The sequence below is a fragment of the Lissotriton helveticus genome, chromosome 3_1 (assembly GCF_964261635.1).
Source record: "Lissotriton helveticus chromosome 3_1, aLisHel1.1, whole genome shotgun sequence".
NCBI lineage: Eukaryota > Metazoa > Chordata > Amphibia > Caudata > Salamandridae > Lissotriton > Lissotriton helveticus.
Genome location: NC_136061.1, coordinates 1654403870 through 1654428094, shown reverse-complemented (window position 1 = coordinate 1654428094; position 24225 = coordinate 1654403870). Strand labels below are relative to the sequence as shown.

The 24225-nt window shown below is 43.8% G+C and overlaps 1 protein-coding gene across 2 annotated transcripts in view; it reads right to left on the bottom strand.

Moving 5' to 3' along the window:
- The window catches only part of OSBPL11 (oxysterol binding protein like 11), a 294199-nt gene that overhangs the window by 197553 nt on the left and 72421 nt on the right, over positions 1 to 24225 (bottom strand). For both annotated transcript variants that reach the window (XM_078682428.1, XM_078682429.1), the window contains exons 4-5: positions 20262 to 20341; positions 15393 to 15578 (exon numbers count right to left, since the gene is read on the bottom strand). In XM_078682428.1, coding sequence (XP_078538554.1) covers positions 15393 to 15578; positions 20262 to 20341 — 266 coding nt within the window. The remainder of the gene's footprint in view (positions 1 to 15392; positions 15579 to 20261; positions 20342 to 24225) is intronic.

Here is a 24225-nt window from a genome sequence, read left to right as displayed (position 1 = left end):
AACATACATAGAAGGGCTTGTAAGGCAAAATCAACAAACTCTGAAAAGTTCAAATTTAGACAGAGAATTTCTTATAGGTACCATTACACATTTTTTGTAACAAGTAATATCACAGGTATATGGTACACACTGGGTCGACGACGTTTCGGACCCCTTACTAAATGATGGGGTCCATCATCAGGACAAAACAATGGTTGCCTTTTTAGTTTAAAAGCCTCTTTTGCCTAAAAAGAAGAAAGAGGGACAGAAAAAATACATTAAGTTCTCACGCACATAATGATAGTGACTATCAGGCCGATTTACCAGCATCCAGGTGGAGACAGCGAGTGACATCGATAATAGTGTCCCCAGGTTTGTGGCTAAGTGAGGAGGCACATTCTCTGGCGCATAGTAAGGTGAATAGGAGCGAGTGAGTGATATTAAGACTAAAGCTCCGAGTGGCAAGCAGATCAAATAACATAAGGCGCGGTGATACCAAGGAACATCAAGGAAGAAGTGCAACAATATATTTTTATATTTGTAGAACATGTCAGCAAAAAAGTAAAGAAGTAAAAAACGGCGCAGTGATACGAGGTGAGTTGTGAAGATGTGGCTACAACAGGGTAGAAGTAAAAGGCTCACCAGAGGGGTAAAGGTACTGGAGCTCAATTAGACGCGGGATCACTTCAAGTATAATTGGTAATCCGCTAGAACTGGTATGTCTAGATGAAGGGAGGGATTAGCGTTTTAGGGCTGGGACCAACCATCTATCAAGGTAATTTACCGTAAAATGGAGGCGTCTTACCAATGATGCAGATTATATATTATTATTTTGGAATCCAGGGCAATTGAATTAAGAGCTCGCAGGACGAGCGCGCAGACAAGGCCCAAACAGGGAGGTATTATCCACTTGGTCGGATCATCTAGAAGAAGAGGGGGTACACACGCTTATGGAAGGGGACAGGCGGACGCAATTTAATTAGGCGGTCAAAAGGATCTTTAAACGGCGGCTTACCAGTGGATCAAGGATGCTAAGTCGAGGGTCCGGAAGTTGAGGAGTATAATCTTGCATCCACATGTACCTATGTACAATTAATGTTATAAGTGTGGATCAAATCAAAGGTAGACTAGGCAGGCGAGCAGTCTAGGCAATTACTCGTGAAACGAGCAGTGCTTACCTTGTGCGCCGGGTAATACCGGAAGCGCCGCGTCGCGCTGGGATCCTGGAACCAGGGGGCCTGCCGGTAAAGGGAAGGGATTAGCGGACAAGGGAATACAAAGGGGCCCGGTGTAGCGCGGGACTATCAAGACGTCCAGGCGGCATGTCCTATGCTTACCGGATCAGTCGGCAACCTCGATTTCCTGGTTGGGCGGGTCATGTGAGCCCAACAGTTTTATCATATCCAGCCATTGGCTGAATAGTGGGCACGAAAATAAAGAAAGGACCAGGGCTTGGAGGCCATCTTAGGAAGGGGAGTGAAAGCCATAGATAGGTAGGAACAGTGTGCAGGGGAAGATAGTGCAACGTGGTGACATCTGTGTGAGAGAATACCAATTGTGACAATTACAGTAACATTAAAATTAGAGTACATTATTTACAATCTCTGCACGGCCAGAAAGTTTCACTTTTCTCTTCTCAATTAGAGATCATAATCAGATTAATGTGGTCCAGTCCTCTTGCTGGTTAAGACCAGAGTTCAGGCTATCTGTCCTTATGATCCATTTTAACTCCTCTTTATTGAGCAGGAGATCTAGGTCGCCTCCTCTCGGTGGTAATGTCACTTGGTTTATGACCGTCCAGCGGATATCATTTTCCGTGTGCTCCTTAGAAGTGAAATGTTCGACCAAAGGGGCGTTGGGTGTCTTACAACGTATTCTGCTCCGATGTTGGGAAATCCGTAACTTGACTTTCTGCTTGGTTTGTCCAACATAAATAAGATCACATGGACATAAGATTGCATATACAACGTTAGAACTATTGCAGTTTGTAAACGTCTTCAACACATTCTTGGTTTCCTTGTAAACAAATTCTTTAGTCTCAACAGTGAAATCACATACCACACATGTTCCACATTTCGCATGACCCCTAAGTGGTGTCATGGCCCAGTGATCATTAATCGTTCTTTTAAGTGGGGTAGGTGATGGTAAAGCTGCCCTCACTAAATGATCTTTGATATTTTTGCTTTTTCTAAATGCAAACAATGGGCGTTCCCAGTTCAGTTGCCCCGAGTTTAGAATGTGCCAATTTTTCTTGATGGATTTTGTGACTTTATGGGAAATGCTGGAAAAGGTGGTGACACACACCAATTTGTCTGTAGTAGGTTTGGGTTTGTTGACCAGGAGGCACTCGCGTGGGCAATACCATGCACGCTTCATAGAGGTTTTTATGAGGCGGCGCGGGTAGCCTCTATGTCTCAACTTAGTTGCTAAGAGACTAGCTTCATGGAAGTAGTCTTCTTTGTGGAAATTGTTCCTTCTCAACCGGAGGAACTGCGAATAAGGTAAACTATCTTTTAGGGCCCTAGGGTGGCAACTATTATAGCTTAAGAGCGTGTTTTTCTCTGTAGGTTTGTGGTATAAGGAGGTGTAAAGTAGGCCATTCTCATGCTGGATGTTTAAGTCCAAGAAAGGAATAGAAGTTTTGCTATGAGTAAGTGTAAAGGTGAGTCCACTGCAGTTATTGTTAAGCCAATGTAGTAGGGCTGGGAAGGCTTCGATGTCATTACCCCATATCATGAAGACATCATCTATATAACGTCTCCATGCAAGGATGCCTTGGTGAAATGGGTTACTGTCTACTAGAATTGTGTTGCATTCCAACCAGTCCATATACAGAATGGCTAACGTTGGAGCAAAAATAGCTCCCATGCTGGTTCCACGGACCTGTTGGAAATACTGGTTATCATATGTGAAGAAATTTTGCGTGAGACAAATTTCAAGGAGCTGAATTATGAAAAGTGTAGGAACCCTGTGGGGACGAGTTCTCTGATCAAGGATGGTCTCCATTACCAATAAAGATACTCTCTGGGGGATGTTCGTATATAATGATTCAACATCGAGGGTACAGAGGGTCTCAATATTCTGGTTAAATGGATAATTCTCAACAAGGTTAATCATGTGAGTGCTGTCTTTTATATAGCAAAGTGGCAAAGTGTAAATTACCGGTGTTCTTGGATTGGGGGTGTTAAGGAAATCATACTCATGTTTACTCAAGTATCCATTATCACGAGCTTCAGTAGTGATCACTCTGATTAGGCCTTGGATTTCTTTGGTGGGGTTTGTAGGGAGCCTACAGTAGTTTCCTTAACACCCCCAATCCAAGAACACCGGTAATTTACACTTTGCCTAAAGTACATAAGAGCCCAGACCAGCCTCCAGGCCGCCCGATTGTATCGGGTTGTGGCTCGGTTTTGGAACCTTTGGGCCACTACGTGAATTTTTTCCTAAAGGACTTTGTCCCTACGACCAGATGCTATATAAAAGACAGCACTCACATGATTAACCTTGTTGAGAATTATCCATTTAACCAGAATATTGAGACCCTCTGTACCCTCGATGTTGAATCATTATATACGAACATCCCCCAGAGAGAATCTTTATTGGTAATGGAGACCATCCTTGATCAGAGAACTCGTCCCCACAGGGTTCCTACACTTTTCATAATTCAGCTCCTTGAAATTTGTCTCACGCAAAATTTCTTCACATATGATAACCAGTATTTCCAACAGGTCCGTGGAACCAGCATGGGAGCTATTTTTGCTCCAACGTTAGCCATTCTGTATATGGACTGGTTGGAATGCAACACAATTCTAGTAGACAGTAACCCATTTCACCAAGGCATCCTTACATGGAGACGTTATATAGATGATGTCTTCATGATATGGGGTAATGACATCGAAGCCTTCCCAGCCCTACTACATTGGCTTAACAATAACTGCAGTGGACTCACCTTTACACTTACTCATAGCAAAACTTCTATTCCTTTCTTGGACTTAAACATCCAGCATGAGAATGGCCTACTTTACACCTCCTTATACCACAAACCTACAGAGAAAAACACGCTCTTAAGCTATAATAGTTGCCACCCTAGGGCCCTAAAAGATAGTTTACCTTATTCGCAGTTCCTCCGGTTGAGAAGGAACAATTTCCACAAAGAAGACTACTTCCATGAAGCTAGTCTCTTAGCAACTAAGTTGAGACATAGAGGCTACCCGCGCCGCCTCATAAAAACCTCTATGAAGCGTGCATGGTATTGCCCACGCGAGTGCCTCCTGGTCAACAAACCCAAACCTACTACAGACAAATTGGTGTGTGTCACCACCTTTTCCAGCATTTCCCATAAAGTCACAAAATCCATCAAGAAAAATTGGCACATTCTAAACTCGGGGCAACTGAACTGGGAACGCCCATTGTTTGCATTTAGAAAAAGCAAAAATATCAAAGATCATTTAGTGAGGGCAGCTTTACCATCACCTACCCCACTTAAAAGAACGATTAATGATCACTGGGCCATGACACCACTTAGGGGTCATGCGAAATGTGGAACATGTGTGGTATGTGATTTCACTGTTGAGACTAAAGAATTTGTTTACAAGGAAACCAAGAATGTGTTGAAGACGTTTACAAACTGCAATAGTTCTAACGTTGTATATGCAATCTTATGTCCATGTGATCTTATTTATGTTGGACAAACCAAGCAGAAAGTCAAGTTACGGATTTCCCAACATCGGAGCAGAATACGTTGTAAGACACCCAACGCCCCTTTGGTCGAACATTTCACTTCTAAGGAGCACACGGAAAATGATATCCGCTGGACGGTCATAAACCAAGTGACATTACCACCGAGAGGAGGCGACCTAGATCTCCTGCTCAATAAAGAGGAGTTAAAATGGATCATAAGGACAGATAGCCTGAACTCTGGTCTTAACCAGCAAGAGGACTGGACCACATTAATCTGATTATGATCTCTAATTGAGAAGAGAAAAGTGAAACTTTCTGGCCGTGCAGAGATTGTAAATAATGTACTCTAATTTTAATGTTACTGTAATTGTCACAATTGGTATTCTCTCACACAGATGTCACCACGTTGCACTATCTTCCCCTGCACACTGTTCCTACCTATCTATGGCTTTCACTCCCCTTCCTAAGATGGCCTCCAAGCCCTGGTCCTTTCTTTATTTTCATGCCCACTATTCAGCCAATGGCTGGATATGATAAAACTGTTGGGCTCACATGGAGCGTCCAGGAAATCGAGGTTGCCGACTGATCCGGTAAGCATAGGACATGCCGCCTGGACGTCTTGATAGTCCCGCGCTACACCGGGCCCCTTTGTATTCCCTTGTCCGCTAATCCCTTCCCTTTACCGGCAGGCCCCCTGGTTCCAGGATCCCAGCGCGACGCGGCGCTTCCGGTATTACCCGGCGCACAAGGTAAGCACTGCTCGTTTCACGAGTAATTGCCTAGACTGCTCGCCTGTCTAGTCTACCTTTGATTTGATCCACACTTATAACATTAATTGTACATAGGTACATGTGGATGCAAGATTATACTCCTCAACTTCCGGACCCTCGACTTAGCATCCTTGATCCACTGGTAAGCCGCCGTTTAAAGATCCTTATGACCGCCTAATTAAATTGCGTCCGCCTGTCCCCTTCCATAAGCGTGTGTACCCCCTCTTCTTCTAGATGATCCGACCAAGTGGATAATACCTCCCTGTTTGGGCCTTGTCTGCGCGCTCGTCCTGCGAGCTCTTAATTCAATTGCCCTGGATTCCAAAATAATAATATATAATCTGCATCATTGGTAAGACGCCTCCATTTTACGGTAAATTACCTTGATAGATGGTTGGTCCCAGCCCTAAAACGCTAATCCCTCCCTTCATCTAGACATACCAGTTCTAGCAGATTACCAATTATACTTGAAGTGATCCCGCGTCTAATTGAGCTCCAGTACCTTTACCCCTCTGGTGAGCCTTTTACTTCTACCCTGTTGTAGCCACATCTTCACAACTCACCTCGTATCACTGCGCCGTTTTTTACTTCTTTACTTTTTTGCTGACATGTTCTACAAATATAAAAATATATTGTTGCACTTCTTCCTTGATGTTCCTTGGTATCACCGCGCCTTATGTTATTTGATCTGCTTGCCACTCGGAGCTTTAGTCTTAATATCACTCACTCGCTCCTATTCACCTTACTATGCGCCAGAGAATGTGCCTCCTCACTTAGCCACAAACCTGGGGACACTATTATCGATGTCACTCGCTGTCTCCACCTGGATGCTGGTAAATCGGCCTGATAGTCACTATCATTATGTGCGTGAGAACTTAATGTATTTTTTCTGTCCCTCTTTCTTCTTTTTAGGCAAAAGAGGCTTTTAAACTAAAAAGGCAACCATTGTTTTGTCCTGATGATGGACCCCATCATTTAGTAAGGGGTCCGAAACGTCGTCGACCCAGTGTGTACCATATACCTGTGATATTACTTGTTACAAAAAATGTGTAATGGTACCTATAAGAAATTCTCTGTCTAAATTTGAACTTTTCAGAGTTTGTTGATTTTGCCTTACAAGCCCTTCTATGTATGTTGTTCGTGTATTGTTGTGGCTGGGTACAGGTTGTGCCCCACGCACGTGAATTGTTGAAGGTGTTATTGTGTTTTGTAAAACTTTGATTTAAATATAAATTTTTAGGACCTCTGCCCGGCTGGGCATGTCTTCCATAATATAGAACTGACTGAGTCTATATTCATTTGCAATTATTTTGTCTTGCTGCCAGGGACCATTGTTGTTTTCCATATAACTTAGCTCCCCGAGGTCCCTCGCTGATACTAATTGGGGTCCCCTTGTTGTTTGAAATAGACATTGTATGTTGAAGGCACCATAGTAGAACGATGGGTTAGTGTTGTCATGTGTCACTGAGAGAGTGGCAGGCTTTAATCTGAATGTTCTTAACAGATCCCCCCCAGATACCCTTCAAGGTAATACAGCTCCTATTGGCAGCTTGAATCCAGACTGTCAGTCAAAGCCAGGCAGCAATGAGCAGCGAAGGGCGGCTAGAAAAGCTGTCCTTTCCAAGGCTATAGCCATGCTCAGGATATCAGAAATGTAAGAGCAGTTGGAAATGGTATAGGTGCATGCATTTTCAGGCATGAGGTTATTGGTATCTCTTTAAGGAGGTTTGGGGAATTGCCTTGATTTAGAAAACCATTACTATTTTAGCTTATACAGGCAAGAAACTTTAGCTGGTCCTAGATGCAACTGCCTGGACAGGGCACGGTCACGAATGAAGCCCAACATCTTGCTGCTTACGGTTTCAGCTGCCAGTCGAGTGATTGTCGTGAAGGCTGGAGTTACACTGGCTAGTGGGGTCGCTTGGATGCAAGTTGATGATTGGCTAGCAGTTTTAGGTTAGTGGTTGTAACTTTGCTGGTAAGGTATTAGTGATGATAATAGGCCAACTTGAGTGGGGTAGGGTGATTCAGTTTTCTACCTGGTTTATGGAAGGGGCGAATTCGAATAATGAGGAGTTCATGTTTTCGGCTAATCGAGTACCAAAGAAGGCTTCTGTTTTGTTGGTATGAAAAATGTAGGTCTTGAGCTCCGACTATTTTTTTCAGGACAGTATTATCTTCACTTTGTGTGACACCTGGATCTCCACATGCCCTTTCACTGCCTGAAAAAAATTGTCGATTTGAGTCGTCAAAGTATTCGTATCCTACCAATTGAGTACCATCTCACAGGTGCAAGAGAAGGTAATCTGTAAAACGCCTCTAGATGTAAATCCAGTTATCTAGTACTCCCATAGTCTCAATGTCACCAAAGTCAAAAGAATGGAATGAGATGGAGCAACATGAGGGAGAAGCAGGAGACTGCCTTGTAGGTGGCTGGTTGTCTTTAGGGGTGCAGGATAACTTGCTACTGACAGAATAGGAGGGCAACACTTGCAATGCTGATAATGCCAAGCACTCATACCAGCTGTTAATCGTACTAGCCCTGCTGGCACACAACTAAATACAAATGGTACAAACTGCATTCAAGTGGCCAGAATATGGAAAGGGCACAATGCCCCACCTGCAGCAGGGGCAATTCACCATATACCTATCGATGTGATGCCACTAGGGCAGCCACAAACTCGCTTCTGTCCTGGGGGCAGCTCTTGAACGAAAGACCGAGCGGATGCTCTGAGGGGAAGCTCCATCTTATACTGAGCGGCAGTAACAGCCTGCACTTCAAAGGGAGTGGTAGAGATCCAACAGCAGGCAGGTGCACTGAGTATCTACCTCCTGGGGGTAATTGTGACACCCTTTACTCCTTCAGAGAGCTGGCTTCTGGGAGTGCACTGGCCGTGTGCCACCTTTTTTTGGTGCCACTGTCAGTTTGTCTCCTGACAGACCCTTTACCTTTGCGCTTGTGTCCACATTTTTGCACAGAGACAATTATTTCCCTCAACTGGATGGGCCACGCCCCCAGGAAAATGAAGGAATGCCCTTTTATGATAGTGCTGGCACGCATATAGTGCAGCGCTATCAGTATTACAGAAGGGGATTCAAATCATCTGTGGCCCTTCCTGTAATACAACAGTGGTTCAGAAAATGGGCACACACCGCTTTTGAACTCCCCCACCCTCCGTGGGGAAACTGTGAGCACTAGCAACATTTAATTCAGATTGTGCACAGCTAATTTGCAAAACATGCTCTGCAAAAGGACTGATATCGGGCAGGATCAATATTCTTTAATAAACTGTAAATCTGTGAACTGGTTGTATACCTACGCACTGCAGAGCTTTACTACTGCCCAAGGATATATAGTCTCTTAGGTGAGCATTTGCTGTCTCCTACTTGAAGAAATTAGATTCATGAATGCAAGATCAAAGAATAACAGATGGCGCGAAAAAAATCAAACTGATCTATTGCTAATCAATAAATCACTAGGGAATATTTCATAGAAAGGGAGGACTAATTTATTACTGCCTTTTTTTTCTCGACTGGACGGGTGTCAAAGCAAAGACCAAGTGGTACAACAGAGTACCAAAAATGACACCTAGATAGAAAGTCAAATATTCGCCAGCACAAAACAGTCGGAAGGCTGCATTTATTGTGCCAAGCAAAGCAAATCAATTTGCGCCTGGTCCAGGGCGGAAGGGGAAGCCTGACTGCATGATGCGTGTCGAGTCACGCTGGGCTGACTCAGCGTTCTGCACATACAAAGGACTCAGCAGGTTCATTGCAGTCTGCTTCCCACACGCATCGGGTCTTGTCCAGCACTGCTCGAACTGTCCTAGTAAAGTCCTCAGAGCTTTACACTGTACTCATTTCGGTCACTTTCTCACAGCGGGGATGGACATTCGTGCATATTGATGTTTCCCACGCAGCAGCGAGCTAGGTAGGTCCATTTACAGTTGAATGGGCTAAGGCAATATTTTTAACAATGTGCTGTAATTTGCACGGTCTGAAACCATTGAAGATTTTTTTTTATGGGTAAGGGGTAGAACCCCACTCACCACAACCAGTCCGAAAACCCACTGAACAGAGTTGTGCTCGTTTGTCACGCTACACGCATAAACTCCTCCTCATTTTGAGGGCGTTGCACTCTTTTGGATCATGTTCACTGCTTACAAGATAAATACCGGAATAGACTTTTAGAGGGTCACAATTTTCAAATCTGTATCATCCCCCTAAAATGGTTTATTCTACACTCTCTTTAATGGGATTTTCCTCATAAATATAGACTTCCATCTCCCTCGATGGTCAATAGGGATATCACCAGCAGTGGTTTCTTCAGGAGGACGGGGGAGCATTGACCCCACCGCCTGCTGCGAGCCGTGCATTAAAGTGAAACATAAAATGGCAATGAAATTATTTCATTGCCAGTTTATTTTTCACTGAGGTGCACCACCGCCAGCCTTCCCCCGAGTCATGAAAAATGCGGGGCGTGTCCGCTCTGCCGATTGGCAGCATGGAGGACTGGAGTAGTGCCTGGCCAGGCACTCCAAAGTGCGCATGTCAGTTTGGCCGGCTGTCTTACGATGGCCAGCCTGACATGGTGTGAGAAAGTGCTATCTTTCTTGCATGGTATGCCCCCACTTTTTGCTGAATTGCGGATGTACTTTGACTGAGTGTGCCCTGGGCTGCTGCCAATCAGGTACCCAGGGCCTGTGTTCCTCCCCTAAAACTGTATTGAAACCTAAACCCAATTGGCATCTGCGGCCACAGCTATGCCCCTGGTAAATGTTACCCTAGGTACCCAGCGCACTGTGACCAGAGAAGGCCCCTAAGGGCTGCAGCACTTATTGTGCCACCCTTAGAGGCCCTGTACCCTGGCACACACACACTGCCTTTGCAGGCTGAATGTCTTGGTGCAGAACTAAACAGAGAGTCGACATGGCACACATCCTTGTGGGCCATGCCCACAAAACACACTGCCCTGGCACACCTCAGTCACCCTTCCAGCTGGGTGCACTGCGCCAGGGGTGTGGGCACAGGTGCATGATCCCTGTACCCCTACAGTAACCAGGGCAATTCCTGGGCACTGTAAGTGCATTGAGGCCATTAAGAGTATATGGTGCTGGGAGGTTTTCATTACGAACTACACAGCACCATAATGGCTACAATGAAGACTGAGAAGTTTGGTATCAAACTTCTCAGCACATGAAATCCACACTGATGCCAGTGTAGGATTTAATGTAAAATGCACGATAGAGGGCAACTTAGAGTTGCCCCCTGAACCTAACCCACAACCAGCGTCCTGAATGAGAGGCTGCCTAGGCTGCCACACAGCAGCCATGTTGCTGGACCCCTGGGTAGAGAGCCATCCGCTTTCCTGGACCTGCAACAATGCACCTCCGGGGACGAGGTGCTAGGTCTCCTCCCCCAGGATGGGTAGGGGAAGCTTCAAAGGCATGCTGCCTTTGTGAGCTTCTCCAGGCCACTTCCTGTACTCAGCAACTGTCCTCAGCCGGTTCTGACCCCCACTCTGGTGGGAAGACAGGCGGAAAAAACAAAGGAAGGAAAGGGAGTGTGCCAGCCTCTGCCAACCCCACCCCTCAGGTGGGGGAGGCAAGGTAAAGCACAACTCCAGGCTCTCGCCATTTTGAGAATGGGGAGCCCTACCAAATCAGAGCTAGGCTCCTGCCCCCCTCCCACTGGAGAGTGGCATGATAGAGGGTGTACTCACTCCAGAACAGGGACCCATTGGTCCCTGCCCTTGCCCCACCAGTAACATCCCTAAATTTAGAATTTAGGGGCACCCTGAAACTTCCTTCCTCAGATCCCGATTTTGAAACAAGAAGAACAAGAAGAAATAGGACCTGCTGTGCAGCTGCTAACAAGAGGACTACACCAACTGACTTGGCCTCAGCCGAACAGGCCTGTCGACCCTCGAACCTGCTCCTGCTAAACCCCGGCGTCTCCTGTGGTCAGCAATCTCGAAAACCCCGGAAGACCTGACTGCCTTTCTCATCTAAAGACTGGGACTCCCACAGGCAGTGGTTCTGCTCAAACAGCAACAACCCCTGGTGCCAGCCAGGAACCGCAAATCCTGCACACTCTGCCGAGCCCGGCCTGTGCCTGAGTGAACAAAGACCACGAGGACGTCCCCCCGGTGACTGTGACCACGAATCCAGCACTCAAGGACCCTCCTCGACGCTCCTTATGATGCCTGCAGCCTCACAACAAGGGACCCCTCCAACCGCGACCAGCTGAGGGTAAGATTTCCCAACACCAAAAGACACCCCTGCACCCGGTGCCCCACGGCCCCCTGTGCCCAACTCCTGGGTGGCTACCTAACTTACAGCTTCCCAACTTACCTCTCGAAGTGGTGATCACACCTGAAGAATCTCCGTCCCAGAGTTTGTAGCCTTTGTTCGTCTTGCAGCATTCCCATTGAAATACATTGGGCACCCGACGGCCCAAAAGCACCCTGCACCCAGCCGCCCGAGTGCCACTGGAAGTGCAGCATCTGTCCTATCCTACTTCCCCACTTGCCCTGTGTAAGTGACCAGGAGCTCAGCTCCCACAGCCGCGTGGCGTGCCTGCTAGCAGTCACCAACCAAAGGCCCCCTACCCACCATAGGCTAACATTGGGCCTACTCACTCTGCACCCGGCTGCCCCTGTGCCACTGAGGGTGTAACAACTGTACCTACCTGACCCCGGGAGACCCCCGAGTCTACCCCCAGAACCTTAACTCTGCGCAGAGTACTTACTCCAAAACCGATAACTTGATTTTCTCCATAGGGTAACATTGGCTGGGTTTCACTTAATTTCTTTCAAGTGTCAAGTTTTGCAACTTTAAAATATTCACAAAAAATCATCCGATCAACGAAAATGAAATTACTCGCCTGTTATCAGGAAAGATCCCAGTGCTGGATCTTGGTGCCCAGCCCTGACCCTAAAAAGTAATTATAACTGTGACTTACCGTTAACTATTTTCCTCCATAGGATTACATTGCTTGGTTTTCAACAAAATTTCCAAATGTCGATTTTCAAAACATACAAATATTCCTTTAAAATCGCCTGTGTAACAAAAAAAGATTTCTTTCAACTGTTTATAGGAAATGCACCAGGGCTGAATCCAGGATCCAGTCCCGAGTAAGAAAAACATTCGTAAAGTGACTTTATTGCATTTACTTAAAACTTCCCATAAAGCTCAATGTTATTATTGTGTTAAGTAAGTTATGTTGCATATTGCAACAACTGTATCTATTGCATTCTGAAGTCTATTGCTATTTGAAAGTATTCAATTCCAACATCTCATTCTGAGAAAGTATTTATGATACCTACTTGTGGTTCTAAAATAAATATATTTTTATATGCAAAACAATTGGCCTAAAGTTCAGTTCTTGAGTGTTTGAGATCATTTGCTGACTGAGTGTGTACAGCAAATGCTTTACACTGTCCTCTGATACTGCCTTACTGCTTGACCAAGCTACCACTTTAGAGAGTAAGGTTATATCTAACTTTAGCCTCTGCCAAACCTCTGGGGACTGTGGACTTTGTGCACACTGAACCTTACTTTGGTGCAGTATATACAGCACCACTTTCTTACACATGGGCACTTTAACACTCTCCAACCCGAGCTTTCTTAGACAGCTGGGCTTCCAGGGCCTGAAGGAGCGTCCAATCAACCCGCTCCATCCAATCCTGGCCCTTCTCACATGTTGATGAACAGTATGAGAGCAACGTTGGTAGGGGAAGCTCGTCCGACCACAGGCAGCATTTAATTTTCTGTATTTATTACAAATGTGTAATACATGTCAGTGTAGTGATTTAGTTATGTGTTTATGTTTTATTTTTGGCTTTTGGAGGAAGAGGTTGTTTAATTTTGTTTTTGAGGAATCAGTGGGGCACTTTGCTCACCTCACCACTTTCAAAGGTTACCAGCCGCCCCTGGATACCACTTTCACTCTCATGGTGCAATGTAGACCTCACTCAATAATTTTTTTACCAGGACTCCTTTTAGATCCCTGTTAGACCAGACTCTGAATTTTAGGATCAGATGCTCAGTGCAAGCATAAACGTTCAGAGTATTTTAAGTGGCATGTAGACAAAATGAGTCCATAGTAATTGGATTTGCAGTAGTTTAACCAGCATTCAAAACAGAATAAGTGTCAGGACAAGACCCTGGGAATGAAGTTTGAAAAAACATACTAAAAATATCACTCTCCATTTAAAATCCCTAATATGAAACCCTGTTGTATCTGTCATAAGCCAACAGGACGGCTCAGTGAATTGAACAGCCACTGCTGAAATACTCCACGATCTGAAAGGCAGACGTTCGCATCCAGACAAAGTCTTTTATCTTTTTGAAGTTGGTAAATAAAGTAATATCACATTGTGCAAGATTAACACCGGTTATTTACACGGCTCAGAAACAGAAGTGCAGTAGGAATTACTTCATGGCAAGAAGGTTGTTAATAAACAAGGTAAAGTTAAACCTACTTAAAGAGATCTTGGGTTCCAGGAAGACAACAAATAAACATTGACATAAATAACTGGCTACCTGCCCAGTTACAATAGCTCTCTCCATAAGAGGGTACCTCCGCTATGCTGAAATGAACCACCTGCAATAAAAGCATTCTAAAAATATGCATGACATTGCCTTCTGTGGTGCTAGTGTCCCTACATGCTGCTGCAAGGCAATGCAACCACTCTGTTGTGACCCCAAATCTATATTCTTCATCAGAAAACCACACATTACTCAAGTGAAAGAACGGGAACAGGCAAAATTACTGCAGTCGAAGCCAAGGATCTCAAATATTTCCAGAATTAAACAAAAAAAGCTGAAGGTAGCAACAAAGTAACTTGAGCACTCGTTAAAAGATTTGATTAGGCACAATCCCTGGTGGTGAATGATTTGATACATGGGGGATGTGACGAAATGGAGGATGGGGTGAAATAGCACTAATCAGTTTGGATAAAATAACGGATCTGCTGTATGACGCGCCTATCCTGGGGTCGCTCCCGGAGGTGACCAAAGTGGTGTTCCAGTCATAGAGGGCTACGCTGCGATGGACTGGGGCTACTTGGAGAGTAACCCTGGAGATCTCCCCCCTTTGGGCAGGCCGTTAGCTGGACCAGATGGTGCGACTATTGGAGTTTCACAGCTGGGACCGGATAGACATATCTAGAATGGAAGATATGTGGGAAGGTACCCATATAAAATCCTTTCAGGAACTTCAAACTGGCTTCTCCCTGGATAGCTACCTATTTTACCAATATTTGCAACTAAGGGACGCCCTACTGGAACACAGAGAGGCTCTTGTCTAGCTTCCTTAACACGGAGACTGAAATCGTCTTAAGCGGGGCAAAAAACAAGGTATGGGGAAAAAGGCATTAAATAAAGAAAGAGGAAGAGAAACAGACAACAAAGCCTTTCAATCGTAAGCATGGGGCTGAACAAAAACCCACCACAAGTATATGTTGCATTTTGGAAACAATAGGTTTTGTTTGAAGCGAGACCTAAAAATCCCAGAAACTAACCAAGTTCTTTGCTTTAAACCAGATTCACTTCATTACACCATTTATATCAAACATGACAGCTATTAACAATGATTAGGAACAGAAAAGGAGGAAAAAGAATTGCCCAAAAATGATGACCCATGTCTATACAAGATGTGTCTGGAGAGGATAGCACCTTGATTAAACGGCCCTTGAGGTTTTAAGCGATCACATTTTTACTACAATCTTACAATACTTTGATGCTGTATCAACTACCAAGCTAATTCAATAGCATAATAACGAACCTCAGCGCTGTACATCTAATTTAGGGTTAGGCTTACAACAGGGTAATGCCATTTAAATACAGAAAACATGATCAATTATCGCTTAGTTATTCATTTCCAAACATGTCAAAATTACATAGAAAGCAAGGACAACTCACAATATACTGAATTTAACTTCAAACGTACACAACTTACCTCTCTGACATCCACTAGGTGATCCGGCGGCAGAATCTGAGATCTTTTGCCGGTCGGCGGCACCTTGTGAAGCCCAACACTGAAGAAGGAAGCAGCACTTTGGCTCGGTCTTCTCTGCAAAGCGGGGGAGTTGCCGCTTCCTTGGGATGCAATGGAGAAGCTGCGAGATTTCAGAGGAGGATTGTTCTGAGAGAAAAATTGGCACTTTGAGAACATGCATTCATTTGGTGTGTGCCAAACAAATTTATATCCAAGTACTTTCCATGTGGGAATACACATCTTTTTAGCTGATTTTTGTTCAATGATGCCACGTCCATAATCGAAGAGGAAGTGTGTGTTTTTCAGTTATGAAAAAATGTCAGCAGAGCGGGTTATTGGGTGTTTACAAGTGCTCATCTGTATAGGGGTCTTGGTGACATTTTCATTTGCAATAGTGGCATTACCACCTAGACAACTTTCAACATGATTTTAACTCTGCATGTGCTCTTCCAGATAACATACACTGTAAAGTTTGCCCACATGTTTTGTACCACTCGCAGAACATGTAGTAACACGAACCAAAGTTCGGAACAACTCTCACAAGGAGGTTCCCCTTGTTCATTCACCATTTCAGAAAGCCTTTGCAACCTGCAAATCCAATGAGACTCTTACAGTACATGCTCCTTGAATCCACCTACCTTTCAAGGAGTGCTAATGGTGACACTTCGAAAGCTAGGCACACATTGCTGTATTATCAACCATGACTATCTAATTAGAGTACAACGTCAAGGGACTCTTCATTGACAGAAAAGTTATGTTATGTTAAAAATAATTTATAAAGCGCACGTTCACCAGCGTTTTCTTGGTGCTATCACTGGATATCAATGCCTGGAACAACAGTACAGAATCAGGTTCAGCGTTCTACTGAGAAGCATAATGTGTAAGAGGTAGGCTGGGCACAAAGTTGCTTGCACATGATCCATGCACAATGAGAAGAGCACATGAAACTCTCCAGATTAAATTATAATCCCACAAAAGAGACTTTATTTACAAAAGATAAGTTACTGTATTTATGCATCTAATTAAATGGCTGTATCTTCATTACAATGGATGGCCCGCCAGACTCCTAGAACCTAGTTGGAGACTTACTTCACGGTCAGTTTGCACTGAGCCACAATAAATGTATTTGTTGTTCTTGCGTAAAAAAGTACTCTCAGTGTTGATTAACAATTACTGAATGAGGGAATGTAATCCATAATATTAATATAGAAACAACATTCTTAGATTGTTTTAAGTTTTCAGAACGTTGGTAGTCATTGGCATGTGTAGAGAGGGGGCCTAGTGGTCTGGAAGCTGCCAGGGATGATGCCTGCAAGTCAGTCTGGCAGAACCAGCTATTGCACTGACTATGGTGATGATATCTTCTTGTCTTTAATGGACCCCAAATCCTCTCTCCCCAAGGTGCTGGATCAGATTAATCTCTACCATGGAGTAACGAGGTTCAGGATCAACATCAACAGATCCGAAATCTTAAATATCTCCACCCCCAAGAGAATTATGCAACAGGTGCACTTGCTCACTTCACTGCAATGGGCCCCCTCACATACAGACTACGGACCTAGCTCTGGCCCCCACACTAGCAAAAACTAGAGAGATCAACCTCTAGCACTTGAAATGAGGCATCCGGTGCGAGCTTTGCAGTTGGAAATATAAGTGTCTCTCCCCTCGGTAGAAAGCAGCGTGCAAATTGACTAGATTACCTAAAGTACTATACTTTTTCAGACCCTCACTGTTCATATACAAAGGACAATACCCAACCGATCTTCAGTCGATGTGCACTACCTTTATATGGCAGGGCAAGGCGGAGAGGGTTTGTCCGACACAGGGTACGCTATGTCCACGACTAAGGGGCTTGGGAATATCTAACCTGGCCCATTACTATGCCGCAAAACACCTTCGCTACCTTTCCCAATGGCAGGGGTCCGGACAATGTCAAAATACAGAGGTCAATAAGTCAAGTCCCTCCTGAAAACTCCTTAATAAGAGTTCCAGTACATAGGGAGCATTCACAACAATCTTAATCAGTCATGTAAACAGATCATTGCAGGATGTGTTTCAATACATATATATACGCCTTGCGAGAGTTGTACCCGCCATCCGAATTCCCTGGACCTTTCAAACGTTTGGGTCTGGAATTGACGAACTGGAACTCTTATTGTGGAGCCTCCAGATGGGACTCCCTAAGTTTTGACATCGTCAGGACCCCTGCAAATCATTTGCATTGCCCTGAAGAAGTTCTTTTGTAAAGAACGAAACGCGTTGGCTGAGGTCTGACTGCATGCTTTACTATAAAGAATAAAAGAAACGTAAAGGACTCCCTATTTAGCGTTTGGACTTTTTTCCCTGCTGCAACCTCCATTATCTTTGAACTTCCTGTCTGGATTCCAGTGGAGCCCTACTGCGGCGGACTTCGGAAGTATTTCACAGGACTCTTACATTTATCAAACAGGGATTGAGGTGCTGAACTAAGGGTCAGCCGCAGTTTTGGAGTTTTTCAATACCTTTCCCAATGGACACAACAAGAAACTGACAAAGGATGGTGCATGAGCAATCAGACAATGTCAGCAAGACCCTTTGGTAAATCCTCTGACAACTTCGACCAGACGAAAATGCTGTTCATCTCCGAAATCCCGAGGGCGACACTAGAGGTCTGCAACAAAGTGGGGGTTAAGCGTGGTCTCTTTACATTCCTCTCCCTGTTCGTACCCCTTTGGGGAAACCACAAATTCACACCAGCCCTGACCAGAACCTCATATGGTAAATGGCTGGAGGCGATGCAAAAGGAGATATATATACATATATATATATACACACACATATACATATATGCACATATACATACATACACATTTATACAGGGCTCTGCCAGATCCTTATGGCAACTAAAATAGTACAACCTCCCAGAGGCAGAATGATACCAATACTTGCAGTTATGCAATTGGCCATCACACCCTAGAATTAAACAGGGTGGGGAAATGAGAGCCCTTACGCCCTTTGGAAAATACCTTCTACACTGCACAGATGACAAATGTGCCATTTCCATCATACCACATGGGGACTCACCAAACATGCATTCCCATGGGAGAATGAGCTAGACATCACACTAGATCAGGATGAATAGGAGGAAATCCTGATCTGCGCTAATAACTATACCTCTCACTCTGGAGGGATAGACTCTCCTTACGAAATTATACCTTTGGCACTACAGCCCAACATGCCTAGTATAAATGAAGAAAGGGGTAGTCCTCTCCGTTGGAGGGGGTGCAGAGAGGAGGGATCCTTTACCACATACTTAGGGTCTGTCCCAAAATGCACTCCTTCTGGTCCTCAATACTGACCACTATTAACCACATCACTGGGTCAGACCTGACATAGGCGCCAAGATAATTCTATTGGGACGACCCATACCCGATATCTATCCGCTTCAGGGTATGCTAGGCAAACAGATATTCCACCTCCTACTTGCAGCCAAACAAGCCAACCTGGGTCTCTGGGGACAGCAAACTCTGCCATTCGAACATAAATGGATCGAAAGACTATGGTTGATTCTAAGTATGGAGAAACTGTTGAAACTGGCGCTGGGTGAGGCGAAAGCTTTCACTGGCCGCCTACTGGACTTCTTTAGCGGAGACTTTAACAAACTGCCGTGCCCAAAGCACCTCAGAGCACTAAAACTCTTAGGCCGCTCTCAGCTCAATTACTATTCTGCTGTCAACATTGTGACGGCAGATAGAGACCAGACACAGACACGAATGGCGCTCAAGAAGATGAAAACTCTAACGCTGCAGAAACCTGATTTTGATACTGGAGCAGTGGGACGGGTGAGGAGGGGAGGAAACTTTTAGGAGGGGGAATTGTTTGGGGGTTGCTTGTTCACTTCAGAGCTTGATGTACCCATGGGATAGTTGAACACAGCAAAAAATGTAAAGAAGAAAAGCATTTAAACCTAATGGCAAGAACGGGACCAGAGACCCAAGTTTCCAGATATTTATTTATGGACCTTCAATTGGAGTTGTCACTAACTCAGTCTCCAGATTAAGTCTTGTGTTAGGTCTTGAGCTCTTACCTTGAAATCACTTCTTCGACTAAGTATTTTGTCTCCACTCTTACTCTGCTGATTATGGTAATACTATCATCTAACCGCTACATTTAAGGTTTATCCAATGCCAAAACTACATAATAACAAATGATTGCTCTATTTTAAACTTTCCTGAGGAAAGCCCAATCACATTTATTATCATGGGGCCAAAACCTCAACTTTAAAAACTGGAAACAACTACATTGACAGATCTTTTCGTACAACAAAGAAGAGTGCACATTCCATCACTTTTCTTTTTTAATTTAGCTACTGCATTTGTGCTCATGTATAAATATTAAAGTACTTTTATATTTTAAAATATATGCTTTATGTGAATACCAAAATACAAACTTGCACTAAAATCTATCAGTGTTAGCAAACTTTTTTTGGGCAACAACATTATACACAATATTTGTCAAAACAACTAATGCACTCAACAATTAATAAAATCTCCGGTGCATCAATCCTTCTTTATTACAATTATTCCAACAATATATATACTCAAGGTCTCTATGTTAATTTGTTTTTTAATTATAATGTTAATTATTGAGGACTCAGGTGTGACCTTTGTGGGTAGCCATACAGTAACTGTATCAATAATTTCCACAAGCACACTCTTTTTGAAATATTTATCTATATACAGGTTCCTCAAGCGATAGATCTTTGCCTCTTTACATGTATATATTAGAGAGTGCTATAAAACCAAAGCCCTACAATTATCAATTATGAAGATAAAACACTACTCAAAATACCTTTCCGATGGCTTCTGTGTGATGCTGTGTGCATATCTGAAGTCTGCTGACCCAGTGTTGTCTTTCTTTCGCGTCTGTGGCTAAAAATACAAATACAACTTTTAGAGGCCGATACAGCAAATATAGGCAATGTAATGACACAAACTTTGGAAGTCCTTAACATTTCCAGAAACCCTAGACTTGTTGAAATTGATGGATCACCAGGATGTCTGAGTTAGGAGTCCAGATAGAGTACTCTATAAAGTTAAGTTTTGTCTTAAGGGTGCCACTAAATATCTTCCATGGTTTCTCTAAAGGAGATAGCAAGAGCACTGCAGAAGAGATGAGAGAGCATTTAAGTAGATTAAGGGAAGGTCTGAAAAAAGCAATTTCTAATCAGTAAGCCATCACTTATGCCCAGGCAACAATTCTCAATATAACTGCATCTCTGCCCTGATCTCAGATCAAATGTTTACAGGTCAGGGAGATACTGGTTGCCTGACATACCAGCCACTACCAGGTGTTGTGAGAACCCAAATATATTGGAGGGTGGCGTCACATATGGGTAGATTCCTCTAATCACCCAATGAAACAGTGATCATTGCGGAGGAAAGGAAAAATGATGGGTGTTTTCACCTCTACTTCTGAGTTGAACTTAAAGGAGCAACCTATCAGTCACTTTCATTTACTAGGGAAGGATAAAGGTGCCGCCCTCCCCCAAAGAATCAGTGCACATACAAACTTATGTATTTCATAACAATTAGTAATTACTACACTTTATTCTTCTTAAAGAATAGTCATCATAATAAATAACATTTCAGCAATTAAAAATATTATTTGGCTGAACAAAAGATATATTGAAAACATGGACCATCACACAAACAACCAAACTAGTCCAAAACTCCCTCTATGCCTTGCCACACTATATGAATATTTAGTTTGTTGTTGATTTTTTTATTATAGTATATTAGATTAACCCTTTTTTGCCCCTAAAATAACATCTTACACTATTCCGTACTTTTAATTATAAGTAATGATTGTTTATTGACGAAGATGGGCAGCTTAAAACCGCGTTATCTACCTTGGCAAGTACGCGACCGTGATATGCGAAAAGGAAAATCCCAGGAACAGCGGTTGGAGTTGTAAAATAAAAATGAAATACACGACCCAGATTGATTGCTGAACATTAATGGCATTTCCTACTCTTAGCTTTCTGCAAAACCTGAATATAGACGTAAAGAGGCACAGTGCCGTAGCGCTGCGTAAAAATGCTCACCGTGAGGTATCTCTTTAACTTTCAGTGTAAGTAGGAGCTCTCGCAGACATTGGGATAAATCAAGGTATTTATCTTAGACACGACAGGACACGTAAGAGAGGGGGAGGTATTGCCATAGCGGCAAAAGCTCCTATCGAAATCATTAAACTCGAGTCACTCTCTAACGAATGGATAGAAATTCTAATAATCAATATAAAACTCAACTCTAACTCCTTTGGTAGGGCTGCTTTGGTATATAGACCACCGGGAGATAAATTTTATAAATATATAAATAAAATTTATACTGAAAAGAAACAGTTTGGAATACTATTCGAAGTCTGTTTGGCGGCGAAATGAAAACGAAGGCTGTTCATTTTTAATTGCCTGTAACTTTTTAACATTACATCTGTCATCTTTGTTTTAAATTGTGTGCGGTGATTAATACAGCGCTTAAAATAGTCTCACCTGCATCCTACTGCCTTTCCCTGCTGGTCCCCGTTCCGCCGCGGCTTGTGCCGTTTGTGCGGAGGGACAATTAGCAGTGGCACCCTTGCAGCGTCATCAGAGCTGCCCCGCCCTCCTCCCTACATATTCCCGCCACTAGCGTGGACGCGCGCAGCGGCGCGCCAAAGGCAAGCTCGTCTGCGCCCGTCCGCGCCTGGACACCGCCTCCCGCCTAAACCCCTGGTAATTCCTTTCCTTTCTTTATATCTTTGCTGAGGTGTTGTCTGTACTACTACAATGATTTGTTACAGTCGGCAGGAACTTCTATCTTTAAATCCGCATAGTGAATTGGTGATTACTCTAGGTTGTACTAAGGCAATCAATGTCACCACCAAGTCATTTGGGGTAGAGGCCACTGTAACATCTAGAGCTTCGCATACGAGAGCGTTTGCCAATACCCAAGTAACTATTAACACCAGTAGGAAAGGAGACAGCAATACCTTCTCAGCTCTGTGCCTCAATACCAGATCCATCCCTAAACATGCCCTTGAGCTTTGGAGTTTATTGGATAATAAAAAACCTGATATCTGTTTCTTCACTGAAACGTGGTTACATGACTTGGCTTCACCGGATGTAGCGATCGCTTTTCCTGATGAGTACCAGATCATTAGACACGACAGGACACGTAAGAGAGGGGGAGGTATTGCCGTAGCGGCAAAAGCTCCTATCGAAATCATTAAACTCGAGTCACTCTCTAACGAATGGATAGAAATTCTAATAATCAATATAAAACTCAACTCTAACTCCTTTGGTAGGGCTGCTTTGGTATATAGACCACCGGGAGATAAATCACAATTCGCCAACACCCTTTTAGATCTCTTAGCATCGCATGTACTGGCGACTGATAATTTTATTCTGCTCAGTGATTTTAATCATCACGCAGAACAACTGCATGATACAGATTCCTGTAATCTCATAGCCTCTTTGGATACATTGGGTCTTATACAAAGGGTAACCGGCCCCACTCACCAAGCTGGCCACTCCCTAGATCTAATTTTTACTAACTTCGCCAATTTTACTTGTGAATTACCCATGCCTATGACCTGGACTGATCACTTTTTAATACATTTTAAATTTCCTACACCATTAGGGTCAAGGACTATCACACAGAAAGAAACAGTAGTTATCCGTCCTTGGCACAAACTAACTCTTGAGGCATTCTCGTCTCACTTCATACCTCCCAATAACAACCATGAGAACATCGAACTTATGGTAACCCAATTGGAAACATCTATAAAAAACACTCTAGATGAAATCATCCCAGAAACCTCTGTTAAGGCTAAGAGCACTGCTTCACCCTGGTTCACTGAGGACCTGAAATGTGAGAAAGTGACCTGTAGAACAGCTGAAAGACGCTGGCGGAAGAACCGAACGCAAGAAGACCGCGATAAATATAAACTCATTCATTCTAAATATCTAAAAAACATAAAGAAAGCAAAAACACACTACCTTTCTCAAAGAATAAATAAAGCGGCCCAGTCAAACAAAGAACTGTATAAAATCTTGAAGGAGTTCACTGCCCCCCTAGTGGAGCGTTCCACTTTCAGTCCCACCTCAGAGTGGGTAAACTCACTATCTTGTTATTTCGACAACAAAATCAAGTCAATCTACTCTTCTTTCCCAGTAGATAATCAGGATAGGCCTATGTCAGGCACAGTATTTCAAGAGAACATGGCTTTTACTGACATTGCTCACCTTCCGACCCTAACTGACTTTGAGCCTACCACTTCGGACGAAGTATTAGAAGCCCTAAAAAGAATTAAATCAGGTTCTCCTACCGATTTATTGCCTCCCCTTAGATGTAGTGGGATATTCCCGCTTTTGGCTGGCACGTTGACTAACATCTATAACCGTTCCTTTGAAAGTGCCACCATTCCTAGCAGCTGGAAGTTAGCTCAGGTCAAGCCTATTCTCAAAAAGCCCAACAGTGACCCTTCCACTCTATCCAATTATAGGCCTATATCCCTTTTACCATTCTTTGGGAAAGTACTGGAACATCTGGTGAACAAACGTCTCACCACCTATATTGAGACACATGCTTTGTTTGATCCTTCACAGTCAGGGTTTCGCGCCGCACATGGTACAGAGACCGCAGTCATTGAGATAGTGGACAACATTCGGCTCTCCCTGGATAGAGGTGAGTCAGCAATTCTGATCCTGTTGGATCTATCAGCGGCCTTTGACACCATCTCCCACAGCATTTTGAAACATCGTCTGTGGGAGATT